The following is a 20,980-nucleotide window of genomic DNA, read 5'->3' as shown; positions in this document are numbered from 1 at the left end:
AGTCGCTTCTGCCTTGGTGCCAATGATGGTCGTATGCGTGTTTGGCGCCGTGCAGGTGAGCGCCACAATCAGGACTGCATACGACCGAGGCACACAGGGCCAACACCCGGCATCATGGTGTGGGGAGCGATCTCCTACACTGGCCGTACACCACTGGTGATCGTCGAGGGGACATCCAAACCGTCATCGAACCCATCGTTCTACCATTCCTAGACCGGCAAGGGAACTTGCTGTTCCAACAGGACAATGCACGTCCGCATGTATCCCGTGCCACCCAACGTGCTCTAGAAGGTGTAAGTCAACTACCCTGGCCAGCAAGATCTCCGGATCTGTCCCCCATTGAGCATGTTTGGGACTGGATGAAGCGTCGTCTCACGCGGTCTGCACGTCCAGCACGAACGCTGGTCCACCTGAGGCGCCAGGTGGAAATGGCATGGCAAGCCGTTCCACAGGACTACATCCAGCATCTCTACGATCGTCTCCATGGGAGAATAGCAGCCTGCATTGCTGCGAAAGGTGGATATACACTGTACTAGTGCCGACATTGTGCATGCTCTGTTGCCTGTGTCTATGTGCCTGTGGTTCTCTCAGTGTGATCATGTGATGTATCTGACCCCAGGAATGTGTCAATAAAGTTTCCCCTTCCTGGGACAATGAATTCACGGTGTTCTTATTTCAATTTCCAGGAGTGTATATCGAAGCAATTCAAAGGCGAGCTGCTAGATTTGTTGCTGGTAGGTTCGAACAGCACGCGAGTGTTACGGAGATGTTTCGGGAACTCAAATGGGAATCCCTGCAGGGAAGGCGGCGTTCTTTTCGAAGAACACTATTGAGAAAAAGAAATGGACTTCGTTTAAAAAATTTAAGTAAATCTAGTTTTGCAGACCACCTAGCACAAAACGGTCATTAAGATACAAACATCAAAACACAGCTCCATATACTACACACTGCAGGAATAAAACGAATAAAAATGGACGTCCTGGAACAATTACAGATCACCCGACACCATCTTAAATGAACAAACGGACTTAGAAAATAACCCATGAAACTTGAAAAACTAAATAACTAAAAAGAACCTCCTTCTCTCTCTCTCTCTCTCTCTCTCTCTTTCTCTCTTCCACATTGACACACCTACTCAACACTCACTCTCTCTTTCTAATGCACAAACACGCACACGCACGCACGCACACACACACACACACACACACACACACACACACTCACTCACTCACTCACTCACTGATCTCTTCCTCCCACATAACACCCTACTTAACATTTCATTATTTAAAAAAATGCTGTGATGTTTATTGTTGATTTCATAAGTGCTGATCAATGTTACTTAAACAAAATATAAATGAAATGTCAAACAAAATTTCAGTAATAAAACTGTAAGTGTAATATCTTCCTAACTCATTTATTAATAGATTTTATAAATAGCCCATGCCAATTTTGCCATCTAATTACATGTTATCTTTGCAATAGAGAAATAGATAGATACTTACTGTCGCCATTGTGTATTACAAGAGCTGAACAAAGAGACTCTGTGTCCTAACACAAGCCCTTTGACATAAGTTTAGCTATACTCCTTGGTTTATTTAGTTTTGTAAGGTGTATGGAACGTGTTACCTGTGGCTAAGTGTGTGAAGCGCAGTAAAATTAACGTCACTGGAAGACATTCATTGTGTTTTACAGAATACTGTGTTCACCAACAACCAACCAACTGATACTAATAACCGTAAGTAATGCAACAAAATCCATTTCTTGATGTGAATAGTTCTAGCGACATTTAATGCTTACGTGTCTCATTTATACATATTGCCACACTGCTGTAAACAATCAATACGTATGTACCACCTGATGATAAATCACTAAGCGGTTCGAAACCGGTAATGGGATAATAAAAAATTGAAGAACAAAACAAAAGGCGACTGGTTGTAGACATTTCAAGAAAACTATTGAGAAAATTTAGAGAAGCTGAGATCACAACGATTCTACTGCTGTTCCCGTAAGGACCACGAAGATAAGATATCAGAAATAAGGGCTCATACTGAAGCATATAGGTGGTTGTTTATGCCTCCTCCTTACTGCGAGTATCTATGTTACCCACCGATACATCACAAATGTTGGTAGTAGGCGACAATAGCACGAAAATCCCTGAATACTAGCGAAATGTGCTGCTTTGAACAATGGCAGGACTGTGCCATTCATCTCGGTAAGTTACCCCATAAAAATTAACTTCACTGACACTATAGCTTCGGCTTTACGCACCAGATTCGCTGCTGTCACGTAATATGACGAGATGGCTCGCGAGCTGAACAAGAATGTGAATCAGGTGCGCGAGTCACCAAAGGTTGTCCTTACCTGCTTTAGAAACACGGTCACTGTCATTTAATCCCGCAAAAGCGTTAAAATTCAATATTCGCAATTATTGAAAGCATTATAATACACTACCGGCCATTAAAATTGCTACACCACGAAGACGACGTGCTACACACGCGAAATTTAACGGACAGGAATAAGATACTGTGATACGCAAATGATTAGCTTTTCAGAGCATTCACACAAGTTTGGCGCCGGTGGTGACACCTACAACGTGCTGACAGGAGGAAAGTTAGCACAACATGGAATCGGTGGGTTCAGGAGGGTAATACGGAACGCCGTGCTAGATCCCAACGGCCTCGGATCACTAGCAGTCGAGATGACAGGCATCTTATCCGCAGGGCTGTAACGGATCGAGCAGCCACGTCTCGATCCCTGAGTCAACAGATGGGGACGTTTGCAAGACACAACCATCTGCACGAACAGTTCGACGACGTTTGCAGCAGCATGGACTATCAGCTCGGAGACCATGGCTGCGGTTTCCCTTGACGCTGCATCACAGACAGGAGCGCCTGCGATGGTGTACTCAACGACGAACCTGGGTGCACGAATGGCAAAACTTCATTTTTTCGGATGAATCCAGGTTCTGTTTACAGCATCATGGTGGTCGCATCCGTGTTTGGCGACATCGCTGTGAACGCACATTAGAAGCGTGTATTCGTCATCGCCATACTGGCGTATCACCCGGCGTGATGGTATGGGGTGCCATTGGTTACACCTCTCGGTCACCTCTTGTTCGCATTGACGGCACTTTGAACAGTGGACGTTCCATTTCAGATGTGTTACGACCCGTGGCTCTACCATTCATTCGATCCCTGTGAAACCCTACATTTCAGCAGGATAATGCACGACCGCTTGTTGCAGGTCCTGTACGGGTCTTTCTGGATACAGAATATGTTCGACTGCTGCCCTGGCCAGCACATTCTCCAGATCTCTCACCAATTGAAAACGTCTGGTCAATGGTGGCCGAGCAACTGGCTCGTCACAATACGCCAGTCACTACTCTTGATGAACTGTGGTATCACGTTGAAGCTGCATGGGCAGCTGTACCTGTACACGCCATCCAAGCTCTGCTTCACTCAATGCCCAGGCGTATCAAGGCCGTTATTACGGCCAGAGGTGGTTGTTCTGGGTACTGATTTCTCAGGATCTATGCACCCAAACTGCGTGAAAATGTAATCACGTCAGTTCTAGTATAATATATTTGTCCAGTGAATACCCGTTTATCATCTGCACTTCTTCTTGGTGTAGCAGTTTTAATAGCCAGTAGTGTACCTTCAAGGCTATCTTATACAAGGACACTCATTGTTACGTTAATGACTTATCGAATAAAACGTGCACCATTGACCGGAACAACGAATAACTCTCTCTATTCTGGCCTCCAGCAATCAGGAAAGAAAATTAAATGTCATACGAGTGCCGCCCACGTTTCATTGCCAGTCACAAGAGGGTTAAGGGATTACTCACTTTCCAGATGGAAGTGCTGGAGAAATCCCTGTGAGATGTTTTCGAAAAACAAGTGTTTCAGCAAGAATTTCACGTTCAGAGAGATTGCTGGCCAAAAATGTCCTTAGAGGGATGAAGCATCTGGGGAGCATCAGCGGTATGAAATACCGTGAAGAACGTCGTCGTGTTGCTCATCACAATGAGAATTGTCGCTTTCGACCGCGAAATGTGTTGAGATCAACGCACCAAGGAAAGGGGGTTCTTCTGACGCCCTTTATGCAAACCCCTGTGATCTTTCCGTGTCGATTCTGTGCAGTGCTGTGTGTGAAATGTTCTCGTCGGCCACTGTATGCGCCGGCCGGGGTGACCGAGCGGTTCTAGGCGCTTCAGTCTGGAACCGCGTGACCGCTACGGTCGCAGGTTCGAATCCTGGCTCGGGCATGGATGTTTGTGATGTCCTTAGGTTAGTTAGGTTTAAATAGTTCTAAGTTCTAGGGGACTGATGACCTCAGCAGTTAAGTCCCATAGTGCTAGGAGCCATTTTGAACCACTGTGTGCCGGCCGCGGTGGTCTCGCGGTTCTAGGCGCGTAGTCCGGAACCGCGGGACTGCTCCGGTCGCAGGTTCTAATCCTGCCTCGGGCATGGATGTGTGTGATGTCCTTAGGTTAGTTAGGTTTAAGTAGTTCTAAGTTCTAGGGGACTGATGACCACAGCTGTTAAGTCCCATAGTGCTCAAACCCATTTTTTGAACTACTGTGTGCTTTCGGCACTGAGCGTTGTGGTTCTGACCTCCATTGGAGAGGCGTTAAAAGAAAGGGTGGAATGTTGATAAAAGGCTGGAGTGACGACCTTCCTACCGAGCGAGTTGGCGTAGTGGTTAGCACACTGGACTCGCATTTGGAAGGACGACAGCTCAAACCCGCGGCTGGCCATCCTCATTTAGGTTTTCCATGATGTCCCTAAATTTCTTCAGACAAATGCCGGGATGGTTCCTTTGAATGGGCAAGACCGATTACCTTCCCGATCCCTCCCTGATCCTATGGGACCGTTGAACTCGCGGTTTGGTTCCTCCCCCAAATCAATCAACCAACCAACCAAACAACGACCTTACCATTGTGTGACACGTCGATGGTAGTGCTGGGCACAATTTCTGTGAAATCTGGTGCGAGTGTGACATCATTAAACCACTCTACCTAAGTGCTAGCCTTTTTCCGCATGTGTCTACACCTTACTCTTTCAAGCGTCAGCGAGCCCAAGGGCGACATAAGAGAGTGTCCCGTTTTTATCATCATTATAGGGGATGGTTGCAGGCGCCTTTGAGAGAAATTTGAAACTTCTATGTGGGAATTGTAGATAACTACGGCGTCTCGAAAAAGAGATCCTTTAATTGTGTTGCACAGAGTAAAATGTTTCCTTTCAAATCATCACGATTAAGCGTACAAATGGTGCACGGAATGTGCGAGTGGCTGGTGGTCAACGCGCAGTTTGCTGGCCAGTTTTAGCTAGGCCATTGTAACACTTGTATCGATTAGAAGTAGGTTTATATTATGTAATTGTGTATCTGCAATAATGGAGTATGTATTCTCTGTTATTTTAAGTCACTGATTTGTAACAGAAAATTTAGAATGTTGTAATATATATATGAAAAAATCAAAATGATTTGTTAAAATAATGAATTTTTATAATATGTGTATGTTTATAAGAAAGACAATGTTAATTGGAAGCTGGTTCATGCTTAGGGTATTTGTAAAATGTAAAAGATGTAGTGAAGTCCCTCCACAACGGAAGTGGCAAGGCACGATGTAAAAGGTGGTTTTGGCGGTAGAACAGGGTGGCTCCTTGGCGGGAACGGTACGCAGTAAGTGGCCAGCCGTAACACAGTACAGTTCGACGGTGCCAAGAGAGGCAATTGGAAGCTGCTTTGCAAGGAATTTTGCCTCGGATGTGGATTTGGCTATTACTGAGCATTCTTGGAAAAAAGGAATTGCTCTATTTGTTGAAAATGCGACGCCAAGAAGAGATTTTATAGGACATTCGAACCTCAAGAGCCATGAGTACAATTAGCCGCCATGTCGCTTCCCGCCAAACTTCCTCCACTGTTTCGCTAACTTCATACATCCAGATATGAATATGGGCATGGACTAGTTAATTTGTGTGAGTGATTTTAAAAATAATCGAAATGCTATAAATCTGTATTCGGTACGATATCTTCTATCCTGATCACGAATCTAGGCAGGGTCCTCTCCTAAGTGTTACTAAAACCTGGTATCCTGTATTAAATGAACAATTATTACTTTCAAGTGATTCAAAGTGGTTTCTTTTTCATTGTCAAATGTGAAAGGAGCAGCAAAAGTTAAAGCTAAAACCACAAAAGTGAAGTCAGATAAGTTCAGCTGATTTTAAACTTAATGTGTTCTTGATTACTATCAAGAATGACCTATTTTTAAGTTAGTTGAGCTCAGTGTTCAATTTTTTCCCTTGTAAAGTAAAACATAAAATGTTCTAAGTGAAATTAAAGATTACCTTTGTTTGAATTAGTTTTTTTGCTGAAATAATCGTAGAGTATGACTAGTGACACACCCATGCCCGAGGGAGGACTCGAACCTCCGACGCCCCGCGCAAACGGTGGCAAGACGCCTGGGACCGCGCGGCTCTTGCAAGGGAAATTTGATTTATATTATAATTACGCTGTTCACCTCTCTCTCTCTCTCTCTCTCTCTCTCTCTGTCTTTATCTCTCTCTCTCTCTCTCTCTCTCTCTCTCGGCGTATGAACAGTATAATTATATACGCGCCTCTCTCTCTCTCTCTCTCTCTCTCTCTCTCTCTCTCTCTATGTATATATATATATATATATATATATATATATATATATATATATATATATATATATATATATAGGGTGTTACAATGTTACAAAAAGGAACGGCCAAACTTTCAGGAAACATTCCTCACACACAAAGAAAGAAAATATGTTATGTGGACATGTGTCCGGAAACGCTTACTTTCCATGTTAGAGCCCATTTTATTACTTCTCTTCAAATCACATTAATCATGGAATGGAAACACACAGCAACAGAACGTACCAGCGTGACTTCAAACACTTTGTTACAGGAAATGTTCAAAATGTCCACCGTTAGCGAGGATACATGCATCCACCCTCCGTCGCATGGAATCCCTGATGCGCTAATGCAGCCCTGGAGAACGGCGTATTGTATCACAGCCGTCCACAATACGAGCACGAAGAGTCTCTACATTTGGTACCGGGGTTGGGTAGACAAGAGCTTTCAAATGCCCCCATAAATGAAAGTCAAGAGGGTTGAGGTTAGGAGAGCGTGGAGGCCATTGAATTCGTCCGCCTCTACCAATCCATCGGTCACCGAATCTGTTGTTCAGAAGCGTACGAACACTTCGACTGAAATGTGCAGGAGCTCCATCGTGCATCAACCACATGTTGTGTCGTACTTTTAAAGGCACATGTTCTAGCAGCACAGGTGGAGTATCCCGTATGAAATCATGATAACGTGCTCCATTGGGCGTAGGTGGAAGAACATGAGGCCCAATCAGGACATCACCAACAATGCCTGCCAAAACGTTCACAGAAAATCTGTGTTGATGACATGATTGCACAATTGCGTGCGGATTCTCGTCAGCCCACGCATGTTGACTGTGAAAATTTACAATTTGATCACGTTGGAATGAAGCCTCATCCGTAAAGAGAACATTTGCACTGAAATGAGGATTGACACATTGTTAGATGAACCATTCGCAGAAGCGTACCCGTGGAGGCCAATCAGCTGCTGATAGTGCCTGCACACGCTGTACATGGTAGGGAAACAACTGGTTCTCCCGTAGCACTCTCCATACAGTGACGTGGTCAACGTTACCTTGTACAGCAGCAACTTCTCTGACACTGACATTAGGGTTATCGTGAACTGCACGAAGAATTGCCTCGTCCATTGCAGGTGTCCTCGTCGTTCTAGGTCTTCCCCAGTCACGAGTCATAGGCTGGAATGTTCCGTGCTCCCTAAGACGTCGATCAATTGCTTCGAACGTCTTCCTGTTGGGACACCTTCGTTCTGGAAATCTGTCTCGATACAAATGTACCGCGCCACGGCTATTGCCCCGTGCTAATCCAATCAAACGGGCATCTGCCAACTCCGCATTTGTAAACATTGCACTGACTGCAAAACCACGTTCGTGATGAACACTAACCTGTTGATGCTACGTACTGATGTGCTTGATGCTAGTACTGTAGAGCAATGAGTCGCATGTCAACACAAGCACCGAAGTCGACATTACCTCCCTTCAATTGGGCCAACTGGTGGTGAATCGAGGAAGTTGAGTACATACTGACGAAACTAAAATGAGCTCTAAAATGGAAATTAAGCGTTTCCGGACACATGTCCATCTTTTCTTTATTTGTGTGTGAGGAATGTTTCCTGAAAGTTTGGCCGTGTCTTTTTGTAACACCCTTGCTTTCCATAATTACTGGAGTGTGCGTTGTTGATAACAGCTGCTACATACAGCTCAGAGTGCCCTATGTCAGTTTGTATCCTGCGCGCTATTCAAAGGGAAATACTAATGAAAGTAACTTTAAAAACCATTATCCAAATTACTTGAACATGTTGTTGTTGTTGTTGTGATCTTCAGTCCAGAGACTGGTTTGATGGAGCTGTCCATGCTACTCTATCCTGTGCAAGCTTCTTCATCTCCCAGTACCCACTGCAACCTACATCCTTCTGAATCTGCTTAGTGTATTCATCTCTTGGTGTCCCTCTACGATTTTTACCCTCTGCGCTGCCCTCCAATACTAAATTGGTGATTCCTTGATGCCTCAGAACATGTCCTACCACCGATCCCTTCTTCTAGTCAAGTTGTGGCACAAGCTCCTCTTCTCCCCAATTCTATTCAATACCTCCTCATTAGTTATGTGATCTGCCCTCTAATCTTCAGCATTCTTCTGTAGCACCACATTTCGAAAGCTTCTATTCTCTTCTTGTCCAAACTGTTTATCGTCCGTGTTTCACTTCCATACATGGCTACACTCCATACAAATACTTTCAGAAACGACTTCCTGACACTTAAATCTATACTCGATGTTAACAAGTTTCTCTTCTTCAGAAACGCTTTCATTGCCATTGCCAGTCTACATTTTATATCCTCTCTACATCGACCATCATTAGTTATTTTGCTCCCCAAATAGCAAAACTCCTTTGCTACTTCCTCTATAGTTTGAACAAATTTTGCGATCCCCTTTCTTAAATATTGTACAGTCGTTGCAATTACGGGGGCAAATGATGCATGGTACATGCGAGAGGCTAGTGGATGACGCGCAGCTTCCTGTCCAGTTTTAGTTGGTCCAGTGTCCCGCAGGTGTCCTACCTGAGGGCAGCGGCGTGCCGTCGGCCGCGAGCACCAGCCTCTCGGCGCGCAGCTTGGAGGCGGCGTAGCCCGGCGCGATGAGCCCGCGCTCGGCCTCTGGCCCCGGCAGGTCGCCCACTGCGGGCGCGGCGGCGCGGCTCTCCGTCTGGTTGACCAGCAGCGAGAAGCTGAGGCCGGCGCCGGCGCCCAGGTACGGCGTCAGGCACACCTCGGCCGTGCTGGCCAGCACCAGCCGCGGCACGCCCTCCTCCACGCACAGCCGCACCACCGTCTCCGTGCCTGCACAGCGCCGCGCCACGTCTGCTCTCTCTCACCTGCCACTTCCACACTAGCAGCCAAAGCTTAAGAAATACGAGACGAAAGCTCTTACAGTCACTTCCACGAGAAAGTGTAGCCCGTTATCTGTACGAAATAAAAGACACTATTATAAATATAAGTTTACATGCAAATACACTACTGGCCATTAAAATTGTACACCAAGAAGAAATGCAGATGTTAAACAGGTATTCATTGGACAAATATATTATACTAGAACTGACATGTGATTACATTTTCACGCAATTTGGGTGCATAGATCATGAGAAATCAGAACCCAGAACAGCCACCTCTGGCCGTAATAACGGCCTTGATATGTCAGGGCATTGAGTCAAGCAGAACTTGGATGGCGTGTACAGGTACAGCTGCCCATGCAGCTTCAACACCATACCACAGTTCATCAAGAGTAGTGACTGGCGTATTGTGACGAGCCAGTTGCTCGGCCACCATTGACCAGACGTTTTCAATTGGTGAGAGATCTGGAGAATGTGCTGGCCAGGGCAGCAGCCGAACATTTTCTGTATCCACAAAGGCCCGTACAGGACCTGCAACATGCGGTCGTGCATTATCCTGCTGAAATGTAGGGTTTCGCAGGGATCGAATGAAGGGTAGAGCCACGGGTCGTAACACATCTGAAATGTAACGTCCATTGTTCAAAGTTCCGTCAATGCGAACCCGAGGTGACCGACACGTGTAACCAATGGCACCGCATACCATCATGCCGGGTGATACGCCAGTATGGCGATGACGAATACACGCTTCCAATGTACGTTCACCGCGATGTCGCCAAACACAGATGCGACCATCATGATGCTGTAAACAGAACCTGGATTTATCCGCAAAAAATGACGTTTTGCCATTCGTGCACCCAGGTTCGTCGTTGAGTACACCATCGCAGGCGCTACCGTCTGTGATGCAGCGTCAAGGGTAACCGCAGCCATGGTCTCCGAGCTGATGATGTATGCTGCTGCAAACGTCGTCGAACTGTTCGTGCAGATGGTTGTTGTCTTGTAAACGTACCCATCTGTTGACTCAGGGATCGAGACGTGGCTGCACGCTCCGTTAGAGCCATGCGGATAAGATCCCTGTCATCTCGACTGCTAGTGATACGAGGCCGTTGGGACCTAGCACGGCGTTCCGTATTACCCTCCTGAACCCACCGATTCCATGTTGTGCTAACTTTCCTCCTGTCAGCACGTTGTAGGTGTCACCACCGGCGCCAACCTTGTGTGAATGCTCTGAAAAGCTAATCATGTGCATACCACAGCATCTTCTTCCTGTCGGTTAAATTTCGCGTCTGTAGCACGTCATCTTCGTGGTGTACCAATTTTAAATGCCATTAGTGTATATGTTTACATGCAAATACATGTTACTAATTGCACAATTACCTAATAGTTAATCAAATGCCACCATTATCGATTATAGCTTGGCACCTTTTTTTACGTGCTTTTCTCAAGATTTTCTGAATATTGTCTCGGTAACGATCTCCATGTCGTCCTGATTTTATACGACATCTGCTTCAAAGTAGCGGGTGGTTATAGTTAAATTTTCCCTGTTTAACACCTTATAACACAGAAACTGACTACCGTACGAGGGCCAAACTTGGCAGCATTAATGTGTATATAGTAACATGTAAAGACGGTAAAAAGTTTTATTGTATTCTACTTTCATCATTTTAACTTAGCCCCAGGCAGTGGCGTGAGCTGTTACGTAAACTACTCCGCAGTATTTGTGGTTGGCTCTCACGTTATACCGCTGAGCTAGGGACGCCACCACGGTATTGCTGAGTGAGAGACCCAACTATCTGCCTCAAACCCGCCAATGGGAGGACCGGGTCCCGTCACTTGAGGGACACGAGGGGGTCGGCAAGGTAGAGGCCGCAACAGTGGGTCGCTCTCTTGCCTGCCAGCTTCCTTACCCTCTGGACGTGTCCGCCAGTCCTTCCTATTGAGGATGAAATGCTCTTTCCGTAGCATGTGCTGTTCACTCCTCTGCCGGCCGCGGTGGCCGTGCGGTTCTAGGCGCTGCTGTCCGGAACCGCGCGGCTGCTACGGTCGCAGGCTCGAATCCTGCCGCGGGCATGGATGTGTGTGATGTCCTTAGGTTAGTTAGGTTTAGGTAGTTCTAAGTTCTAGGGGACTGATGAGCTCAGATGTGAAGTCCCATAGTGCTCAGAGACATTTCAATCACTCCGCTACCGTAGCCAGTTTTCATAAACATTTTGTCCCTTAGTGGTAGTTTTTGGGAATCCTGGTATTTATCATTGTTCGTGCAGGAAAAACACCCCAGATACCCACCTGCTACCATCCTGACATGCACGAATGTCAAGGACAGGGAAAGAGAAATAATGCAGAATAACTTCAATTGAAACACTTTTAACGTGCTGCTACGGTACATCATACCATTACATACCGGTACCATTACTGCTACTAAAGGAGCTCAATAGGGGGCCCATCAGTCTCCAAAAGAGTCTGAAAGTGCAGGATTGCATTCCGCATAGGCCAAAGAAGCATGTTAGTAGGTATGCTGGCTACCTCTCTTGATATGTTGCGCTTCAGATCGGCATATGAGTGACTGTTTCTCTGGTAAACGATGTCCTTCAGGGAGCCCCAGAACCAGAAATCACAGAGTCAGATCAGGTGATCTTGCCAGCCAAGCATTTGGATACGATCGGCTGATAATTCGATCGTTTCCAAATGTGTTTCGGAGAAGCAGGTGAATTGCCGTGGTGTGGCTCCATTTTTCATAAAAAGTGTTGAGGTCAATGCTTCTCTCTCCTGTAGGGCGGGTATGACATGCTGGCAAAGCATTTCGCAGTAACGCTGGCCAATCACGCTGCACATCTTTGGTCCTTTAGCGCCATGCTTTTCAAAAAGGACTTGGCCAATGATGAATGTAGCCATGAAACCACACCATACGGTGACACGTTCACCATACAGAGGAACTTCATGCACAGCTACTGGAGGTGAAGTTCCCCACACTCGACAATTCTGTGTATTCGCCTCACCCGTCAGAGAAAAATGAGCTTCGTCTGTCCGTAGGATGGCCCAGGGCCTGCCCTCGTCAACTTGAAACCACGTCAAGTGAGAGTGAGAGTGAGAGACTATAGTACCGCAAATCCTGTGCGAGATGGCTTCCCAAGAAACTGTCTAAACAATCACAAAGCACAGTAGATGGAAATGGATGCCACCCCAACGTATCATTATGAAATACAATTTTTTTTAATTGTCGCAGGAGACAAGGTCTATTTAGAAAATGAAGAAACAAAAGAGCATTCCAAGCAGTGGATGCCTTCTCACTCCCCCAGTAAACCAAAGAAGTGTAGGTGAATCTTTATGAGAAAGTGTAACGCTACTGTGTCCTGGGACCGAAAAGGAGTTTTCTTGGTGGATTTCAAGGAACGTCGTACGACTGTCACTGCAGCCTCATATAGAAGGACTCTGCAACGTCTACGAATGAAAATTCAGAACAAGCGGAGAAGAATGTAGTCATCAGGCATTGTCCTTCTTCATGAAAAAGCTCTGCCATACGCTGCAGCTGCAACGAAGACGCTCCTCAAGTTTTCTCGATGGGAAGTGTTTGATAACCACCATGCAGCGCGGACCTGGCTCCCTCTGATTTTCATCCCTTTGCTCACATGAAACACTGCCTAAGAGGATAGCGCTTTGGCACAGGCAACAAGCTGCAGGCCAGGTAGAGAATTGGCGGAAAGCACAGGCGGTTGCCTTTTATGACGAGGATATTGGAAAGTTGGTTCCACGCACGATAAGACAATTGTCTAAGTCAGAGCAGCGGCTACATAGAGAAGTACACGGAAAGTGTAGCTCTCTGTTGCAAATAAAACATTTTTGATTTGCACTATGGTTTCCATTTCACGACCGAGCGGACCCATAAAAAAATAGCCGTCGTTTATGCGTTATTCACATGTACTTCCGAGATTTCGGAAGGCGACAGCTCAGCAAAATGCAGTACATATAGAAACCAGACACACATCAGTGTATAGAGAAACCCTCAAGTCTTAGAATCACTTTACAGGTGCCGAATATAGACACCGTCTGTGACACAGCAGTTGTCAGTCATTGACGTTGCTGACATGAACTACCTGCGAAGGCGCAAACGCATTGGAAATGTCCTGCCTATCTGCAGGCGTGAACTACATTGCCTGACAAAAAAGTAAGACAACCAGAAGGTGAGGAGGATACGGAATCACGCTTCATTAATTTAGAGGGTACGTGATATTATTTCTGTGATTGCAAACTCGCCTCCATTTTACAGACTTGTTGGGTAGTAAGGGCTCGCTTACAAGTGTAATGTTGCACTTCTCTGGTCGGGATGCGTTCTCTGATTTGGTTGGGAAGGGTGTCATAAAGCCGTTGTATCCCCTCCTGAGCCAAGCTGACCCAACAGCTGTTGTAAAAGGTCTCTGATATACTGGACAATATCACTGGGACGGAGTTTATCACCGAGCCGCTCCATCACAAGTTCTGTCAGGTACCGATCTAGGGGTCTCGCCGGCGATATGAGTGGGCACTTCGCCAACAGTAGTGTGGTTACGTGTTGGCGCGAGTATGCGAGCAACACAGATTAGCTAAGTTATTTATTACTGATTCTGCATGAAAAGTAATTTTGTATCCTATGTCGGTTAGACTGTGAGTGGCTTAAGGACAGTTGACCGTCGTGAGTACACTATTCTGCTATTGTGGTTTTATTATTTTAGTCAACGCGAGTGTGTGAATTATGTAACTGGTATTCCTTGCGAAATTTTCTACTACGTCTGTTAACATCTGCCTAAGTCTGAATATCCGCGCCACTTGTGGTAGCGACCCATTTCAGCCAACACTACCTCATCAAGAACCGACACCTTCTCTATCAGTGAGAGAAACTACTCGTAGCGAAAACTCCAGTTCATTACAATTTCCACTATTTTTTAATCTTTTCAGATGCATTAAGATCCACCTGCTATCCCCACATGAACTGTAGTCTCAGTACAAATGAAGTCAGTACCGTTGACAGAGCAGTACATTTGTAGAGGGAAGGGAGGGGTGGGGGGAGTGAGGGAGGGTTTCGTAATTAAATTAAAGCGTCATACGTGCAGTTTCTGCATTTTACACACATCAGAAAAAAGTTTTGCATCACCTCGGTTCTGATAGTTCCGGAACCAATACAGAAAATTGGAATAGAGATCAACACAAACATCATTTCTGCCCTTTTTATTGCTCATGAAAATCACACATTGCATGTTGTACCACCACACAGCGAGACCTCCAGAGTTGGTGGTCCAGACCGCTCTACACACCGGTACCTCTAATACCCAGTAACACGTCCTCTTGCATTCGTTGTGGCATACTATCCAGAAGTTCATCAAGGCACTGTTGGACCAGATTGTCCCACTCCTCAACGGCGATTCGGCGTGATCCCTCAGAGTGATTGGTGGGTCACATTGTCTACAAACAGATCTTTTCAATCTATCCCAGGCATGCTCAATAGGATTCATGTCTAGAGAACATGCTGGCCACTCTAGTCGAGCGATGTCGTTATCCTGAAGGAAGTCATTCACAAGATGTGCACGATGGGGACGCGAATTGTCGTCTATGAAGACGAATGCCTCGCCGATATGGTTGCACTATCAGTCGCAGAATGGCATTTACGTATCGTAGAGCCGTTACGGCGCCTTCCATGACCACCAGCGGCGAACGTCCGCCCAACATAATGCCACCCCGAAACATCGGGGAACCGCCATCTTACTGCACTCGCTGGACGGTGTGTCTAAGGCGTTCAGCCTGACCGACTACAAACCACGTCTCCGACGATTGTCTGGTTGAAGGCATATGCGACACTCAGCAGTGAAGAGAACGTGGTGACAATGCTGAACGGTCCATTCGGCATGCTGTTGGGCCCGTCTGTACCGCGCTGCATGGTGTCGTGGTTGCGAAGATAGACCTCGCCATTTGCGTCGGGAGTGAAGTTGCGTATCATGCAGCGTATTGCACACAGTTTGAGTCGTAACACGATGTCCTGGGGCTGCACGAAAAGCATTTTTCAACATTGTGGCGTTGCTGTAAGGGTTGCTCCGAGCCATAATCCGGAGGTAGCGGTCATCCGCTCTAGTAGTAGCCCTTGGGTGACCCGAGCGAGGCTTGTCATCGACAGTTCCTGTCTCTCTTTATCTTCGCCATGTCTGAACAACATCACTTTGGTTCACTCCGAGACTCCTGAACACTTTCCTTGTTGAGAGCCCTTCCTGGCACAAAGTAACAATGCGGAGGCGCGGTATTGACCGTCTAGGCATGGTTGAACTACAGACAAACACGAGCTGTGTATCTCCTTCCTGGTGGAATGACTGGAACTGATCGGCTGTCGGACCCCTCCGTCTAATAGGCGCTGCTCATGCATGGTTGTTTACATCTTAGGGTGGAATTAGTTACATCTCTGAACAGTCAAAGGGACTGTGTCTGTGATACAATATCCACAGTCAACGTCTATCTTCAGGAGTTCTGGGAGCTGCGGTGATACAAAACATTTTTTGAAGTGTGTACTTTATTTATGCATGGTTGCACTATTTCTGACTTAGGCCATTTTCAAGTACCGTCCGTTGATTGTTTAGCCACGAAAAATCTGTGATGACAAGAATTTTGATTATCAGCAGGTAGCTAATGGTAATGAAGAAAGATCTAAGGCTGAAATTATGCGTTATTGCATTGATAAACTAAAATTAAACAGATGAAGAAAGGAAGATTAGTGTTCAATGTAATGTCAACACCGAAGTCATTACAGTACAAGCTCCGAGTGTGTCAGGGATGTCCGCCTGCGTAGCTGTGTGGTAACGTGTTTGCCTACCATGCAGCAGGCCCGGGTTCGGTTCCCGGCCGGGTTGGAGATTTACTCCACTTGTGGACTGGGTGTTGTGTTGTCCTCATAATCATTTCGTCCTTATCACCACCAAGCAAGTTGCCCAATGTGGCGTCGCCTGAATTAAGACTTGCAAAAACATGGCTCTGAGCACTATGGGACTTAACTTCTAAGGTCATCAGTCCCCTAGAACTTTGAACTACTTAAACCTAACTAACCTAAGGACATCAAGCACATCCATGCCCGAAGCAGGATTCGAACCTGCGACCGTAGCGGTTGCGCGGTACCAGACTGTAGCACCTAGAACCGCTCGGCCACTACGACCGTCTAAGACTTGCAACTCAGGGACCGAACCTCCCTGAATAGGGTCTCTAGGCAACAGTGCAACACGATCATATTATTTCTTTTTTGTGTGTCAGGGGTGGGGAAGATAACCGGTCGTGCAGTTTTAGAGGAACCATCCCTGCATTTGCCGGCAGTGATTTAGGACAATCATGGGAAACCTAAATCTGGATGGTCAGATGCGGATTTGAGCCATCGTCCTCCCGGATGCGACTCCACTGTGCTAACCACTGCGCCACCTCGATCCATTGTCGAAAGTGGCGTGGAGTCATTTAAGAAAGTCACGGAAACTGTGGACCCGGTTTGAAAGAACAAAATTGAAGAAAAAATTTGGTTGATATCAGCGCTATCTGTATGGAAATATGAGAAATTCCCCTTTCCCTCGTACGAGTTATGGACGTACCTTTGACGTTGTGCTGGTGCAGCGCGTCGTAGTCGGGCGGGAAGCTGTAGTCGACGAGGGCGGCGCAGTGGAAGACGACGCCGGCGCCGCGGAAAGCCCGCCGGCAGGCCTCGGCGTCACGCACGTCCGCCACGAAGCTGCACACCGCCACACGCTGGTCGCACTCTGCAACGGACCACACGCTACTTGAGGAACGGTGCTACAGCCTGGCTTCACACCGTAAGGTTTAACGCCACTACACTCAAACTATGAACAGCGTAATTCACATACATAGAACACTGCGAAATGCAAAACTGGGAACTGTACCAATGTTAATTTACTAGGCACCGCTGAGTAAAGTTGAGACACCGCCCATGGTTAATGCAAGAGGTCGTGGTCACTTCCGGCTGTCCAGGCGATCTGCTGGTGCAACAAGTATTGCCACGACCAAATAAATAAACTGAAGAGCCAAAGAAACTGATACAGCTGGCTGATGTCGTGTAGGGTCCCCGCGAGCACGCGAAAATGCCTAACATGTCCTGACATAGACTTGACTAATGTCTGAAATAGTGCTGGAGGGAACCTACACCATGAATCCTGCAGGGCTCTCCATAGATCCGCACGAGTACGAAGGGTGGAGATCTCTTAAGAACGGGACGTTGCAAGGCATCCCTGGAACTGCCCAAGTCGGTCGGAATCCACAATGGACATCAATGGGCGTAGGTGATCAAACAGGTTGCTTACGCACGTGTCACCTGTCAGAATCGTATCTAGAAGTATCAGGGGTCCAATATCACTCCAACTCACACGCCCCAAACCATTACAGAACCTCCATCAGCTTCAACAGTCCCCTGCTGACATGCGGGGTCCATGGATTCATGAGGTTGTCTCCATACCCGTACACGTCCATCCACTTGGTACAATTTGAAACGAGACTCGTCCGACCACGCAACATGTTTGCAGTCATCAACAGTCCAATGTCGGTGTTGACGGGCCCAGGCGATGCGTAAAGCTTTGTGTCATGCAGTCATCGAGGGTATACGAGTGGGCCTTCGGCTCCGAAAGCCCATATCGATGACGTTTCATTGAAGGGTTCGCATACTGACACTTGTTGATGCCCCAGCCCTGAGATCTGCAGTAATTTGCGGAAGGGTTCCACTTCTGTCAGGCTAAATGATTCTCTTCAGTCGACGTTGGTTCCGTTCTTACAGGATCTTTTTTCTGGCCGCAGCGATGTCGGAGATTTGATGTTTTACCGGACTCCTGATATTCACGATACACTCGTGAAATGGTAGTACCGGAAAATCCCCACTTCATCGCTACCTCGGAGATGTTGTGTCCTATCGCTCGTGCGCCGACTGTAACACCATGTTCAAACTTACTTAATTACTGATAACCTGTCATTGTAGCAGCAGTAACCGATCTAACAACTGCGCCAGACGCTTGTTGTCTTATTTAGACGTTGCCAAACGCAGCGCCGTATTCTGCCTTTTCACATATCTTTGTATTTGAATACGCTTTCTTTGGCGCTTCAGTGTATCTTGATATATTCAGAATGTTGGAACATATACCGAGTATAGTTACTGAGTTTGATCACCTAATGGTTTCCGCTGAATTTAGAGACAAATGTCATTAGTCTATTCTAATGAAGCTGTTGTTAATAAATTACTTCACTTGTAAGTAACATAATTTGTGCGAAACTAAATCAATGGAAGACAGAGGGAAACAGATCAGGTAAATGTACACGAAGCTGATATTGTTTAAAGGACAATGATACGCTTTTCTTGTAAATTGGCCTACTTACTGTGGAAATATAGTCACACCTACATTTTAACGTCGAAAAATCGCAGGTCCAGGTAACAGAATACTATTCATTATTAATCTTTTCAATAATTGTATTTCATTAACGTATTTTTTCAGTTCTCTTTATTCCTATTAGCTTTACAACAAAAATATTAGATTGTCGGTAGACATCTGTTTTTCACCCCAGTGCACAACGTACAAAAATATGATTCAGTTTTATTTTATCGATTATCAAATAATTTTGATAGCCTGCGCCTGTAAAAACAATTGTTTCACTCGTTAAACAATAATACTTGCTGTTGTACAACAACAGCAGGAGGTTGACATCAGATTTGTTGTGTCCTGTAGCATGTCGAATCTTGTAGAGCTTACGCAAGTGCATGCATATTCACCTACATCAATTGTACTTACGAGATCCGGTATTTTGCTCTTTTCCGAGAAACCAATATCCTAACGTAATATGACATAAAACATGGCAGTCCTGGTTTGCATTAGAACTGTTCAAAGAAATTGGAGAACGGCATAACGTTAGAACAAATACATAAATAAATAAAACTTGCCTACACACCTGAAATTCTCCACAACAGCAACGATAGCTAAATCTTCGAACCACATTTTTAAATGTTTGTTTAATCAACTAATGTTTGTTTTCCCTATAAACACCAACGATCTGTTAAACGTATCTCAAATAAATATGTAAAACATTCAGTTATTAATGGTTACCCGTCTTGAGTTTACTGCAATTTAATTAAAGAGAATTACACCAGACGTGTTTCGCTTTTATTTATAAAGCTACTTCTTTGGTTATTCTGCAAATCGGATACCTTTTGTAGAATAGCCACGGAAGACGCTTTATAAATAAAAGCGAAACGCGCCTGGTGTAATTCTCTTTAACTAAATTGCAGTAAGCTCAATACCGATAACTGATTTTAACAGCTGCTGCGGCAGATGGTCATGAAAATATTTATTGTGTAAGACAGTATGCCCAAGCGTAAACGTAAAATTACATTAGTCAGAAGTAGAGTAACCCCGGTATAATTACAAAAACAAGCTTGTTTGCATTATAATGAAGTCACCAAAATAAAGCACAAATATCACGCTTAAGATAACATGGTAGCCAACAATCGCACTACATAATGGAAATCATTTTCCAAAATGCGTCCTATCTGTAGTAGCAAGAAATGCTATTGTATAACAGAAACAAACATATAATACCGTACTAAGAAATTCACACAATATAAAGAAATAATAAGCAACCAGTTGCATATAAGAAATTTAATTTCTTGACCAGTTTCGGGCACTTAGTGCCCATCTTCAGAAGGTTATGCCTGTCGCATACACGACAGGCATAACCTTCTGAAGAAGGGCACTAAGTTCCAGAGCAGTCAAGCAATTAAATTTCTGGTATACAACCGGTTGCTGATTATTTCGTTATATAATACTACATTTGCTGAAGATGGACAAAATACTATAATCACACAACCTGAAGTTGCAAAATATGTTGGCTTAATTTCAAATTGGTTTCACGTAAGATGGTACCTTGGCTAGTCTTTTGTTTACATACATCGCTGGTCACCATGGCATCGAGGCGGTTACCACGTTCTACAGCCAAGCAGAGGAAGCAGAGGTTAATAGTAATGAGACCGCAGAGGCGGTTACCACATTCTACAGCTAAGCAGAGGAAGCAGACGTATAACAGTAATGAGACAGCAGAAAGGCAGAGCAGCTGCGTCATGGGCGACCTGACTGCTTCACACCAGAGCCGTGACTCTTCCGTTGCTTGTGTGACAGGAAAAGATGCTTTAGAAATAGGGGAAGCAGCCAAGCTCGCATAAAATCATACTGTTCATTTCTAGACAGGGGCGTTGAAGTGTAGCGGTCACCAACACCGAGGGGCGGTAGGGGGGAAGGGGATTTACGACTGCCTACAAATCTACGAGTCTATGAACCTAAATGGATCAACAAGTCAGCATATTGGACTACTGTTCACGCTGAGTCCAGTGTGCTGACCTAACGCCCTCCATCCAGATGGCAACCTGCAGGCCTACCTCAGCTACTGTCCGCCATCTATCCTGGTAAT

The 20,980-nt window shown here is 45.7% G+C and overlaps 1 protein-coding gene across 1 annotated transcript in view; it reads right to left on the bottom strand.

Moving 5' to 3' along the window:
• Nucleotides 1–20,980, bottom strand: part of LOC126140737 (3 beta-hydroxysteroid dehydrogenase/Delta 5-->4-isomerase type 1) — a 108,601-nt gene that overhangs the window by 69,072 nt on the left and 18,549 nt on the right. The window contains exons 3-4 of the mRNA XM_049915238.1: nucleotides 17,119–17,283; nucleotides 9,210–9,488 (exon numbers count right to left, since the gene is read on the bottom strand). Coding sequence (XP_049771195.1) covers nucleotides 9,210–9,488; nucleotides 17,119–17,283 — 444 coding nt within the window. The remainder of the gene's footprint in view (nucleotides 1–9,209; nucleotides 9,489–17,118; nucleotides 17,284–20,980) is intronic.

This window comes from Schistocerca cancellata, chromosome 1, assembly GCF_023864275.1.
Source record: "Schistocerca cancellata isolate TAMUIC-IGC-003103 chromosome 1, iqSchCanc2.1, whole genome shotgun sequence".
Taxonomy (NCBI): Eukaryota; Metazoa; Arthropoda; class Insecta; order Orthoptera; family Acrididae; genus Schistocerca; species Schistocerca cancellata.
This window is presented reverse-complemented; position numbering and strand designations above follow the sequence as displayed.